The 13,087-nt window shown below is 26.9% G+C and overlaps 3 protein-coding genes across 3 annotated transcripts; 2 read left to right on the top strand and 1 right to left on the bottom strand.

Annotated features, from left to right (window-relative positions):
• Positions 1–1,199: 1,199 nt before the first annotated feature.
• On the bottom strand, positions 1,200–5,558 carry MKS88_004547 (uncharacterized protein; the record flags this gene model as incomplete). The annotated part of the gene is made up of 1 exon (XM_067217732.1): positions 1,200–5,558. One exon carries the CDS (start codon positions 5,556–5,558, stop codon positions 1,200–1,202), a length of 4,359 nt encoding a protein of 1,452 aa, XP_067072131.1.
• Positions 5,559–8,363: 2,805 nt separating this feature from the next.
• MKS88_004546 (uncharacterized protein) lies at positions 8,364–10,115 on the top strand (the record flags this gene model as incomplete). The annotated part of the gene is made up of 1 exon (XM_067217731.1): positions 8,364–10,115. One exon carries the CDS (start codon positions 8,364–8,366, stop codon positions 10,113–10,115), a length of 1,752 nt encoding a protein of 583 aa, XP_067072130.1.
• A 134-nt stretch (positions 10,116–10,249) lies between these two features.
• MKS88_004545 (uncharacterized protein) lies at positions 10,250–12,031 on the top strand (the record flags this gene model as incomplete). Its single annotated transcript, XM_067217730.1, has 3 exons — positions 10,250–11,576; positions 11,624–11,831; positions 11,908–12,031. 3 exons carry the CDS (start codon positions 10,250–10,252, stop codon positions 12,029–12,031), a joined length of 1,659 nt encoding a protein of 552 aa, XP_067072129.1.
• Between the last annotated feature and the right edge of the window lie 1,056 nt (positions 12,032–13,087).

Below are 13,087 nucleotides of genomic sequence, written 5' to 3'. Positions count from 1 at the left end.
TTTATAAAAGAAGAGAATACTACATTAAATCATAAAGAGAAAATTATAATTAGTAGAATATGCGAAAGTGTTAAAAAGAAAGTAAGTTGTTAACAATGATGTATGGAAAAGGGGCATAGTACATGATCATCTTAACCCTCATCCACAAATTTATTTGCAATCAATCGGTGTCTTGCCTCTCCCATCCTGATAAGCTCATTGCTTCTTATATATGATGATTACTCTTTTTTTTTTTTTTTTTTTTTCCTTTTTTCTTGCATAGGGTATAATTGCTTATTTTAATGAAAACACCAATACCGTAAGATACGAGGAAATTCTAAGAAAAAAGGAGTAAACTGGTTAGATGAGAAAAATGGGATGATCTCTTCCCTTTGCTTTTATTACTATGGCTATTGCTATTGCTGTTGCTATTGCAATTCTGATTATTATTATTATTTTTTTTTTTTTGACTGTTGCTAGAAGAATTATGTTTATTAGTGTTCAATAAATGCAGTTTTATGTTTAAAGCTTTTGACAAATCATTTTGTAAGCATCTTATATGGGTACACACACATATATATATATATATATATATATTCTACCTGCAAACATTTGTGTATACTTATAATACGTACACACATTTGTACAAACATGCGTACGTTGCATTAAGCTGAGCACAGGGAGGTACCCTTTATTATTACCCTTCTGGAGTAAACACAATGAGTAAAAACCAAAAAAAATAAAAAAAAAAAAAAAAAAGAAGTAAAATTTGTACATGTAATTAACAAAAAGATTTAAAAATAAATTACAGGAAATGGGCATTTGAAAAGTGGAGCTACTGGGAGAGCGAAAATTAGTATACATATAGGGCATGTCCATATGTACTCATATAAATATACACATACATGCGTACATACATGCGTACATACATGCGTATGAACATGTTATACGTGTCAAAAATGAATGGTCGCAAAAATATTACCTCTTCGTGGGAAAAGGAACGAATAAACTGTTCGTTGCACAAATAAAGGAAGATTGGGAAGTAAACACAAATGGGATGGCAATTAAAAAAAAAAAGAAAAAAAAAAAAAAATTATACTGCGCGATTAATAATATATATACAGTTCAGCAATGTACGGTCATAGGGTCAAAATTTAGTGCTGAAATAACGTATAAAGCGGCCACTCCTTCCTTTCATTCCCACTGAAACTTCCATTGACCTATGCTTGTATATTAAATGATATTGCTTTCCTACCCTTAAAAGTAAAATTGAGCTCTCTTAGAGTATAACTAATATTTTTATTTATTAAAGCTAAGTTTAATGGTAACAAGTTATCCGTCAGACACAGCTGTATTAATAACGTGTAAACCAAAAGTTTACATTGGGTACGATCTGAAACAAAATAGCTATCATTTTTTTTAAGTAAAAATGTATCTAAAAATCTTTGAACAAAAGAAGATGGGAAATCTTTTTCCCTAATTGAAAATTCTTCATAATTTTCTGTCTTTTGGATTTCTTTAAAATTATATATAAGATATTTCCAAAGATTATTTGTTCTAAAATAATTATAACAGCGAGCTGTTATGAATGAAAGATAAGCATTTAGAATTGAAAATATAGTTGCTATTTGATTTACTCTCATTATATTTTTAATATATTGATTATTATTCTGCATGTAAAATAAAAATGTATTATAACAAGTAGGATGCACTTGCTTTCCTACTGTTTCTATACTTGATACCCCATTTAACACATTTAAAAAGGTGGAATTTTCAAAATGGTTTTCTTCTTTATTTATATCTACTAATAATAGGTCACTCAGAGAAAAAGCATTTAATATGTTACTATCAACTTTATATGGAGGTAAGTACACATCTTTCGAAAGTAATGTTTCTTCCATATTGTTTTCAATTTTATTTTTCTTGGCACTTTTTAATATTTTCTTTTCAGATGTAAAACCCTTTTGTTCTACATGAATATGTTGGTGATCATTATCCTTTTCAGGCATACAATTTTTTATATATGCTCTAAAATTTTTTGTTTTAATTATATTAAAAATGTGTAAAAATTTTGGATATGTATATACCATATAATATAAAAATATAAATCTATATTTGTTAATAATTTGATCAAAAAATTCTCTATTCTGTTTATTCCACTTATTATTTAACAAATAATTATTTACCCTTAATTGAATACTAGGTTCATCTAATAGTACTTTATTATTAGAACTTCTAATTCTTTCATAATTAAGAATGTCACTCTGAATACACATTAACAAATTCTGGTAAATGCCATTCAAATTATAACTGATATTTTTTAAAACATATTCTTTTTCTGGATTAAAATTTCTATAATTAGAACTTAATAATATATTAAAAGAAACATCATATATATTTTCATAATAACAATTTATCAGTAACCCGTATAAATACTCCTTTAACTGTTTCAAATGTGAACTTTTTATATAACTATGTTCATATACATTACTATAATTTTGTAATTTGAACTGGAGTCTATTTATCCATCTATGCGTATATATTTCATTTCTTATAAAATTGGAATAAAATTCTTTTTTCTTTTCTTTTTTTGTATTTACTATATATGCAGTTACGTCGCCATAGTCGTATATATCAATTTTGTATTTATCCTCTACCATATTTTCGTCTATGACAACTATGTATTCATTCACTGTATTTTTGTTCCTCCTGCTCTCATTTATGTAATCAACATTTGCGTAATCGACATTTGCGTAGTCGACATTTGCATAGTCGACATTTATGTCAACGTCATTTGGGTGTACTCCACTTTTTCGTGCACCATTTATGTCGAGTTCATTTACGTGCACTCCATTTTGCCCCTTATTTACCCTGCTTCTAATATTTTTATACTCATCATACTTCTTTTTCATATCTATATTTACACTGTTCATCAAAAAGTGGACAGTGTTCTTATACGCATTCACATATTCTGTATTGTTAATACAATATATATCTAGATCCCTATTCGCAATGTCCTTTACATTAATTTTAAATCCTATACATTTCGAATTAATCAAAGGGTGTACAATAATATATTTTTTATAATTTCTCATTCTGTACCTTTCTAATATAAATTTATTACACGTACTACCATCGACATTTCTACTGTTTACCCCTTTTAAATAGTTCATTAAGTATTGGGTTTTCCCGCGGTTACATTGGATATTTTCATCACTATCATCGCTATTTACTAGAATAGCAGTTTCTTCATTTATTTTTTTAAAATAATCATTAAATGTATTATTCATCATATTATTATCATTTCTACTTGTGACCTCACTATTTTTCTTTGTCATCTTTTTAAGGTAATAATACTTATTATGGTAATTCTTATCCCACGCACCATCATCTATATATTGATCGTCAATATTGCTCATCTTTTTCACATTCATATACACTTTGCTCATTTCTTTTGGTAAAGTCAATTTGCCTTCTTCGTTTCTTGTCCGTCTTGCTACATTGGATGGGTGCCTGCCACTGTTATTGCCGATATAGTTACCAACGCCGTGGCTGTAATTGTTCAAGTGCATAAGCTTGTCGTTTATAGAACCCCCAGAAAATACGTCATCCGCATCAGAGTCTCCCCCATCACAGTTAACAACTTCTATTTCCTTTCTGCCTACGTTACGGTACATTATTTTATTCGAACTACTTTTATCCATATATAATATGTTATAAAAATTTTCAAATACTTTATCATAAAATATATTTACATTCTTTTCATCTTTAACAATTACACTTGAAAAATTATCATAAAATGAATCAACCAACAATATTCCTCCTTCTATATTTCTTTGGGAATTAGATCTGACCCCGCTGGTAGTACTACTCCCCGTTGTACTGGAAGTAGAACGATAGAAATTTTCTAAATACGGTTTCATCTTTTTATAATTAAAATAATTTTTATTTTTGTATTTATTAAAAATGACATGTAACAAATTATAGCCTCTACTTCCATTTTTAATTCTCAATAGCAAATCATTAAAATTATCTCTTATGTAATTTTCATGTAATATATGGCAAAAAATATTATTTTTTGATACCATATATATATACTTATTTTCATGATAAGATATATCATACTCTACATTAATTGTTTTCCTTTTCTCTTTTTTGTTAAGAAAAATGTGTGTCAACAAATGCTTCGCTTCACTCGTTTTATTCCCTTTACCATCCTTACTATTTGCATTTCTCAAAATGGAGGTATAATTTAAATTATCATAAAAAGTTATATAAAAAAGAATTTTCACTTTCTCCTTGCACATTTTGCAAGATTTCAAAGTAGAAGACAATGAGCACTTAGCACAATTATGCGTTTCAAGTAATTTTTCTATATTTTCTATACTTAAATTATTGTAGCTATTTTTCTTCTTCAATAATTTTTCTAAAAATATATCATGATTCTTATAAAGATAATTCACCAGTTTGTGACGTACTATTCGATACAACAATCTTTTTTTCTTCTTTTCAATATAACTTTTGTTATTCATATAACAATTAGATATATACAATTTATTAAACAATGTATTCAATTTATTTCTATTCATATATTCCGAATATTTTTTTAAGAAATTTATCTTTAAAATTTTCTTTTCTTGATTTTTGGCAATTTTTACAATTCTTATAAGGTCTCTTAAATATGAAGGGTATCTGTTAAGCAAACATATTTTTTTGCTTCTCTTTTTATATCTACGTGTAACTCTTTCTTTTTCCATTCTATCGAAATATTCCTTTTCTTTCAAAACATCTTTCCGATTATTATTTTTCAAATAATCTGAATCATTTGCATAATTCTTTCGATTTTTATTATTACCCTTAATGCTCTTTTTCTTTTTAAAGGATTTACTTTCTATAACAATTTCTTCCTCACTTGATGTGTATATTTCGCTGTCATCATCGTAGTCAAAAAGTAGTCTGTTGTTGTGAATTAGCATATTGTTGTCTATTAAATCGTACAGTACACCACTGTTACCGCTGATGTGGTTACTACTGAAGTTTCCGTTGCAATTTCTATTGCTAATATTACTATTATCGTTATTATTATTGTTATAATTATTATCAGGGCTATTATTATTATTAATACTGATGGGGGCATTTTTTCCCCCAATTATGTTGTTCCTATATTCCCCTTCTTCGTCACGTAAAGAGGAGTTTACATTTACACAGTTTGTAGTTCCGCCATCTTTTGAACTCCTTTTTAACAATATATCATTTATTTCTTTATACACTAATAAATATCTTTTAATAATTAGTAAACACTTATCATAAAATATATCAAAATTATAATTTGTTTCTTTATTGGAAAAAAAAGAATCCAGGAATGTTCTTATTAATGCCTTAGATTGGTTTCTCTTTTTTATTACATTTTCTTTTAGTTGTTTTAAATCTTTTAAATGATTTTTTAATATTTCAGTATTGTCGGAATCATCGTAATCCATAAAATTTGCATGGGATTTATTTACCTTTCTTTTTTCAAAAACTATTGAGTAATTGTTATTCTTACGACCCCCTTTGCCAAAATGATATTTTCTATCCATTATTTCTGTTTTATATTTTCTTTTTCTGCGCCCTTAAGTGATATTTGTTTTTTTTATTTTTCCACCAAATTTTGCACAATTTTGAAAAACTTTGCAAAATTATGCAAAATTTTGATGTTCCGTTGTATATTTCTTCTTTTTTCCTTTCTTTTTTTGCTTCTTTCTATCTTTCACTTTTTTTTTTTTCTTACATAGTCCCCCTATCTTTTAAAAGTAATGCATTTGATGAATTCGTTTTTTCTCTTGTTCCTTCCTTCACAATAAGTACAAATTAATTTTATGGCTATGTTTCACTACTATACTTTTGGGCTTGTAGTAATACAATAAAATAATACCTTTATTTTTGGAATTCATACTTATGTATATATACATATATATATTTATATATATATAATACATATATATATTTATATATATGTAATACTTATATGTAATGTACGTGTTATACATCCATACCTTTACAAAGGGAATGTTTTAACCATTTTTTTTAAAAGCAAAATTTGCTGAACATTTTGTAAAAATTCCAGTTAGGAATTTTAATTATTTCTCGTTCATGTTAATTTATGTATTTTTTTTTTTTTTTTTTTTAGTTTTTTTTACGTTCATGTTACTTTTTGCATATATTTTATAGCAACATTATGTCAAAAATTAAAATAAATGTGAAACCTACATATATAATGTATATTTATATTTGTATATATTTATATTTGTATATATTTATATTTGTATACATTTATGTTTGTATATATATACATATCTATATACCATATCGGAGTTGTAAAAAAATTATGCATATGTCATACATTTAAAAAAACAATTTTTTTTTTCTGACCATGCAAGGTAATTCTACAAAACGAAGTTATAATGGTATGTTTTGGATTTTATCAACATGTTGCTTTATATATTTTCATGTTGTAGATTTTCTTTTCCTTTTATAAAAAAAAGTACGACATAGATATGATTAATAAAATGGTAATACAATACATGTAATAAAACATATATAGTACAACATATATAATACACAATATGATTCATTTTCGATTGCATACCACTAAATAATGACACAACGGTTAATATTAAACTTCCAAACAAAAAAACAAAAAAAAAAAAAAAATCATAATTGCTGCTCTCTGTAGCTTATATTACGGTGATAATTTTTCATTTACGAAAGATAAAGCAAATGTCGTTTTTCAAATTATAAAAAATTCTTAATTTGAATTTTATAGATATTTTTTTGAATTCTTTTAAACTATGGTTTTTTTCTTTTTTTTTTAAAAAGGAATGTAAACCAACCATTTATAAATGAGCTACATAATTATGTAAAAAAAAATAAACCAACTTTATAGTTGAAATGGCTTTTAGTTGAAATGGCTTTTAGTTGAAATGGCTTTTAGTTGAAATGGCTTTTAGTTGAAATACCTTTTAATTTCTTTCCCATGCTATTGTGCAAAACGTTAATTCGTAATAAATGAAATATTATAGTAATATGGTGTAATAACTGAGGGTTATTAAGGGCAATTTTGAACAAAAATGGAATGTCTTATAAATGTTCCATTATAATATGAGAACGATCTTTTTGCACCTTGAACGTAAGAACAATATATCAAAATGGTGAGGAAGCCAGCATAATGTATTTGTATATATATATGCGCATGATGTACACATCTTCGTAACTCCCCCTCTGAACGTTTTGTGATTTACTCTCAATAGTATAACTTGCAGATATATTATCTACTTCCTTGTGGTCTTTATTTTTGTTAGAATTATTCTTAAAATATTTTTTTTTTTTTTTTTTTTTTTGTGAACTTTTCACTTTCCAATTGCGCAAAACACTAAGAGTTTACCAATATTTTAATTAATTTAAAATCGTCATATATATATACATATACATGTATAATATATATAAATGCTTAGCACAACTTTTTGAACTTTCGCTGTTAAACAACTCAGCACAAAGAGAAGTGCCCCGTTGTCAAAATAACTTTTTTAAAATTTATTTGCTTATTGAGTGCTTTGAATATTTACAATTAGATCTTTAATAAAACACTTAAAATAAAGATTTCACTGAATCCTGCTACCCCATATATGTATATTGTGTATATATAATATCCACTCCTACGTGCATTCAAATGGGCAAAAGTAGTAGATTAAAATAAGAAATAATACTATGATAAAAGGAAGGAATTAAAAAGCACATTTAAAAAAAATAAATAAAATAAAAAATAAAACCAGTATTCCAAAATATGGAAAAACGTCAATATTAGTGTTTAGTGTTAAGCAGCATATACGTATACATGTGCTTTTTATTAATGTCATTGTTTATTTTGTATTATTTTGTATTATTTTGCATTATTTTTTATTATTTCGCATTATATTTGTATTATTTTGCATTATTTTGCATTATTTTGTATTATTTTGTATTATTTTATCTTATTTTATCTTATTTTATCTTATTTTTTCTTGTTTTTTCTTATTTTTTCTTTTTTTTTTCTTTTTCCCTTTTTTACTCGTAACCTTTAAGAAAGACGATTTGTGCGTGCTCTCCACATACATGAACATATTATGAAAAAAAGTGAACAGTTAAAAAATTAAATAATCAAATAATCAAATAATTAAATGACTAAAAAATTAAATAATTAAATAATTAAATAATTAAATAATTAAATAATTAAATAGTTAAATAATCAAATAATCAAATAATCAAATAATTAAATGACTAAAAAATTAAATAATTAAATAATTGAATAATTGAGTAATTAAATAATTAAAAAATTATATATTTATTCCTTGCGCAAATTTGAAAATATGATAAACAGTAGGCATGCAAATAAAAAGTTACATACGTCTAAAGGAGGGAAAAGGCCCGCTCCAGTTACCCCCTTAAGAGAAAGTAAAATAAACGATAATCTTCTCATTTATAGAAAAAATAGGCAAACAAAAAATTACGAAATAGGAGAAAAAAAAAATAATAAAAATATACTGGAACTTCTGTTATACGAAAAAGGGCACGACAAATATGTGAACACCATTTCGTTTTTAAATAAAAATAAGCGCATATTAGTCAGTAGCACAAATAAGAACAGTTTATGTATCACAACGGGGAGTTGCAAAAACGATGGTGTTAGGGTGTATGAGGAAAAAAAAGAGATAAACTTGCACCCCCGTTTTGAAAATATACGTTTACGTAATAATAACAATAATAAGCTCAATAATAGTCATAGTAAGGATAATATTTCTCGTATACAAACGAATAAACGGGGAAAAAGCTCATGCAAATTAATTCACATAAATAAGGAGGAAAATCGAGGGAATTGTAAAAAATGTCCTGAACAACTTTTGAAAAAAAAAAATAATGAACTCATACTTGATGAAAAAATAAAAAAAAAAATACAGCATTGCAAATATTATGCGAGTAAAAATGATAATAATAGTTCGAGCTTAGATTTAAAAACAAATAAGACAATAAAATATGGCAGTCTTAAAAATGAAAAATCGGCTAGGAACAGATCTACAATGAACAAAAAAAAAACAGACACGTGTGGAAATTCGCGTGTAAAGAAGAATTTGTGGGATATGAGAAAATTAGAAGAACACAAATTATCCGTTAGAACAAATATAAATTTGACATATAACAAATTTATTGAAAATTCAAGTAATTGTTTACCCCATATTGAACATAAAACAAGTGATCAAAAGAATACGCTCAAACATTATGAAGAGGAAAAAAAATGTAATATAAAATCTGACCATGTTCAGGAAGAAAAAGAACGCGTATGTAATGTAAATCAAAAAGAGGTAAAAAATAACAAAAATGGGAAGCAAATACGGATGAACATCCATCAGAAGTTCTCAAAAAATGTGCACAAATGTGAAATAAGTTACACACAAAAGGGATCAAATCGGAATGTTAATTTAAAAAGAAGCATAGAAAATAAATCATTTACAAATGGGAATACTACTGACAACAGTAGCAAAAATATAGAGTCTTTAACCATAGAAATACAAGTACCCAGTCATAGTAACCATGTGAGTGAGTGCAGAGTGAGCACCATTCTTCTAAATAAACGAAGGATGAATGGGGAGGAGATGGAAAAATTAATATATCAAAATTTGGTAAAGGAGCACAAGGGCACCCTGGGTACACAGCTCAAAGTGGGGGCCACATCGAGATGTAACGTGCCAAGCGGGAATAAGCTAATTGGAAATATGTCAAGTGGGAGTAAGCCAAATTGGAGTAAGCCAAATGAGAGTAAGCCAAGTGAGAGTAAGCCAAGTGAGAGTAAGCCAAGTGAGAGTAAGCCAAGTGAGAGTAAGCCAAGTGAAAGTAAGCCAAATGAGAGTAAGCCAAGTGAGAATAAGCCAAGTGAGAGTAAGCCAAGTGAAAGTAAGCCAAATGAGAGTAAGCCAAGTGAGAATAAGCCAAGTGAGAGTAAGCCAAGTGAAAGTAAGCCAAATGAGATTAAGCCAAGTGATAAGATAAGGATATGCAAAGAGGCACCTAAAAACTGTCCAAAAAAAAAAAAAAAATTGACCGAAAAAATGAGTACCAAAAAATGATTGCAAACAAAATGTACAAAATATTGATCGTAAAAAACAACAGTAAGGAAGTGGGAAATTACATAATAACAAGGAGAATTGGTAAGGGGACTTTCGGAAAAGTTTGCCTGGGTATTCATATGCATACATACGAAATGGTGGCAATTAAAATATTAAATAAAAATAAATTGCTAAACTTAATTAGTTATGATAAAATAATGAAAGAAATAGAAATACATAGAAAAATTGATCATAATCATATATGCAAATTTTACGAAGTACATGAGAACAAAAATAATTTATACATGATTTTAGAATATTTGCCGAAAGGTGATTTATTAACATATATATATGAAAAGAAAAAAATTAATGAAGATAGTGCAAGGACCATATTTTATCAATTAATAAGTGCTATAGATTATTTACATAAAAATAATATAGTTCATCGAGATTTAAAGCCAGAAAATATTTTATTAGATTATAATGAAAATGTTAAATTAATAGATTTTGGTCTTTCTACAATTTATAGGAAGAATAGTTTATTGACAACATCATGTGGATCTCCTTATTATACATCCCCTGAGATTTTATTGGGTAATAAATATCATGCTGAACTGACAGATGTATGGTCTCTAGGTGTTATCATTTTTTTACTACTTAACCGAAAACTACCCTTTAATCATAATGATATACATAAACTATTCCAGACAATTATAAAAGGTATATTACATTTCGAATTGCATGTTTCAGTAGATGCAAAACATTTAATTCAAAATATGCTTAATGTGAATTTTAAAAAGAGGTACACTTTACATAATATTAAAAGTCACATATGGTACACTAATCATAATATGAAGAAAATAAAAAATATTATGTACAATTCAGAAAAAGGATGTAACTTAATGAATTGTAATACTTGTTTATATAAAATTATTATTGAAAAAGGTACTTACTACAACCATTTGATTATAACTAAAATTTGTAAAATTTATAGATTAAATCACAATACCGTATTTAACGAAATCAAAAATGAACATATGAATTTCATCAAAACAGCTTATCATCTTTTTCTAAACAAAACTATTAGAATGATATCAAAGCATAACTACTTATATTCTCATTTTGTTCTTGTCCATAAAAATTCGAATTCTTTTTCTCCAAATACCTTGGTACCTCCTCTTAATCATGATAAATTTATTCCTAATGTTTCCTCCCCTTCGTATAATTTAGCTGATAATAATTTATCTAATATTTTACATAATCCAAAAATTATTTGTCCTTTTAACTTTTTTGATCTCAACAAAAATAACAGCTATCATATATTAATCCAGAAATTGTTAGATCAACAGATAAATCATACAGATATATATGGCAATGATGATAAATCAAGCAAGAACACCAGCTTGGTAAGCTCGACTCACAAAAAGGATAGTGTCCGTGGGGGAAATAGGTGCACTTGTGAATGTACTGGTAATTGTACCGGTAGATGCACATGTATGCATATAACTAAATGTAGGTATACATTGTAGACAACCACACAAGTTACACAAAATTAAACGCTTTTTGCAAACATCGTGAAACGATTTCGAAATCATTATGGGGTCGAAAAAGTTTCCTACCTATGTATTATAATACACAAATTAGTGCTTATAAATATGGTTCTAAAAAATGCACGCCAAACAGGCTCAATGGACAAAGCGCATATAATCAAGAAAATATGAAGAACAACACTACAGGGTAAAGTACGAGTTACACAACAAATAGAAACATAAAAATTATAATAGACATACCCAGTGGTTGCAATGCATATCAGTTACTACTGTGGTAAATGTAGTAATAAGAACAATATTAAGAATAATAATAAGAATAATAATAAGAATAATAATATTTATTATTATTATGATAAAACGGTACTACTTTCACCGGAGAAGATATAAACAGACCGGATAGAAGTACTACCAGCACAGTTAGCCGTATTAGCCGTAATGTGCGAAGTTAACAAGAGCCTACAAAAATGAGTAGACGCGTTATGAGTACATTGTAGCAATTAGTAAATATGGGAAAAAGGCCCAAAATGGATTGGGCTAAAAATTAAGAATCAAGATAACGGAAATATATATGTGCGCGTGTATCAGTAGATAAGCTTATCAACCTATTAATGTCTATCCATGTAGTATCGAAATGAAATATAAAAATAAAAATACAAAAAAAATATAAAAAATTCCAGTTCGAATGTTAAGGTAAAAATATGCGTTATGCGTTGAATGACAAAAAGCACGAAACATTATGTAGCTTCTATTCCAAAAGAGCATATCGCCCAGAGAAAAAAAACTAAAGAAATAAATTTGGATGTATACATATATATATATACATATATATATATATATATATACATATATGTATATATATACATGCACATATATGTTTATGTAATGACGAATAACCCTTTATTGAACACTTTTCAGCGCCCTGTTTGCGTCATACTGGACAAGGTAGTACGAAGTCGAAAATCCTTAAACAAATAAAATACCGCAGCAAATGGTGCACATATTTTATGGTAAAAAAAAATGAATAATAATATTACATGCAAATGCAAAAGTACCTACGTACGTATGTAAAGAGGAAGGTCCGTGATAATGTACCTCTTTTTTTTTTCTTTGAAAAAAAAAATATATATATATATACATTATATTTATGCAGAATATAGAGGAAAAATGTATATGCACAATATGTATGCAAAACAATAAAGCTGCCTTATATCCGTAAGGTGGAATAATAAGAACACATTTTCTCCAATTCATATTTTTTTTAAAACAAGTAACACTATTTTCTGAAGCTAAAAAATTTAACAAATTATATTATTTTAAAAGCATAAATAATAATTTTATACCCTGCCCCAATATATATATATATATATATGTAAACTGTACCACTGGTACTTTAACTAAATACGTAATTTTACATACATATTATGACTTCAAAAAATATATGCA

The sequence above is a fragment of the Plasmodium brasilianum genome, chromosome 12, assembly GCF_023973825.1.
Source record: "Plasmodium brasilianum strain Bolivian I chromosome 12, whole genome shotgun sequence".
Classification (NCBI taxonomy): Eukaryota; Apicomplexa; class Aconoidasida; order Haemosporida; family Plasmodiidae; genus Plasmodium; species Plasmodium brasilianum.
Note: the sequence above shows the minus strand (reverse complement) of the source record. Positions and strands in the feature narration are given on the sequence as shown.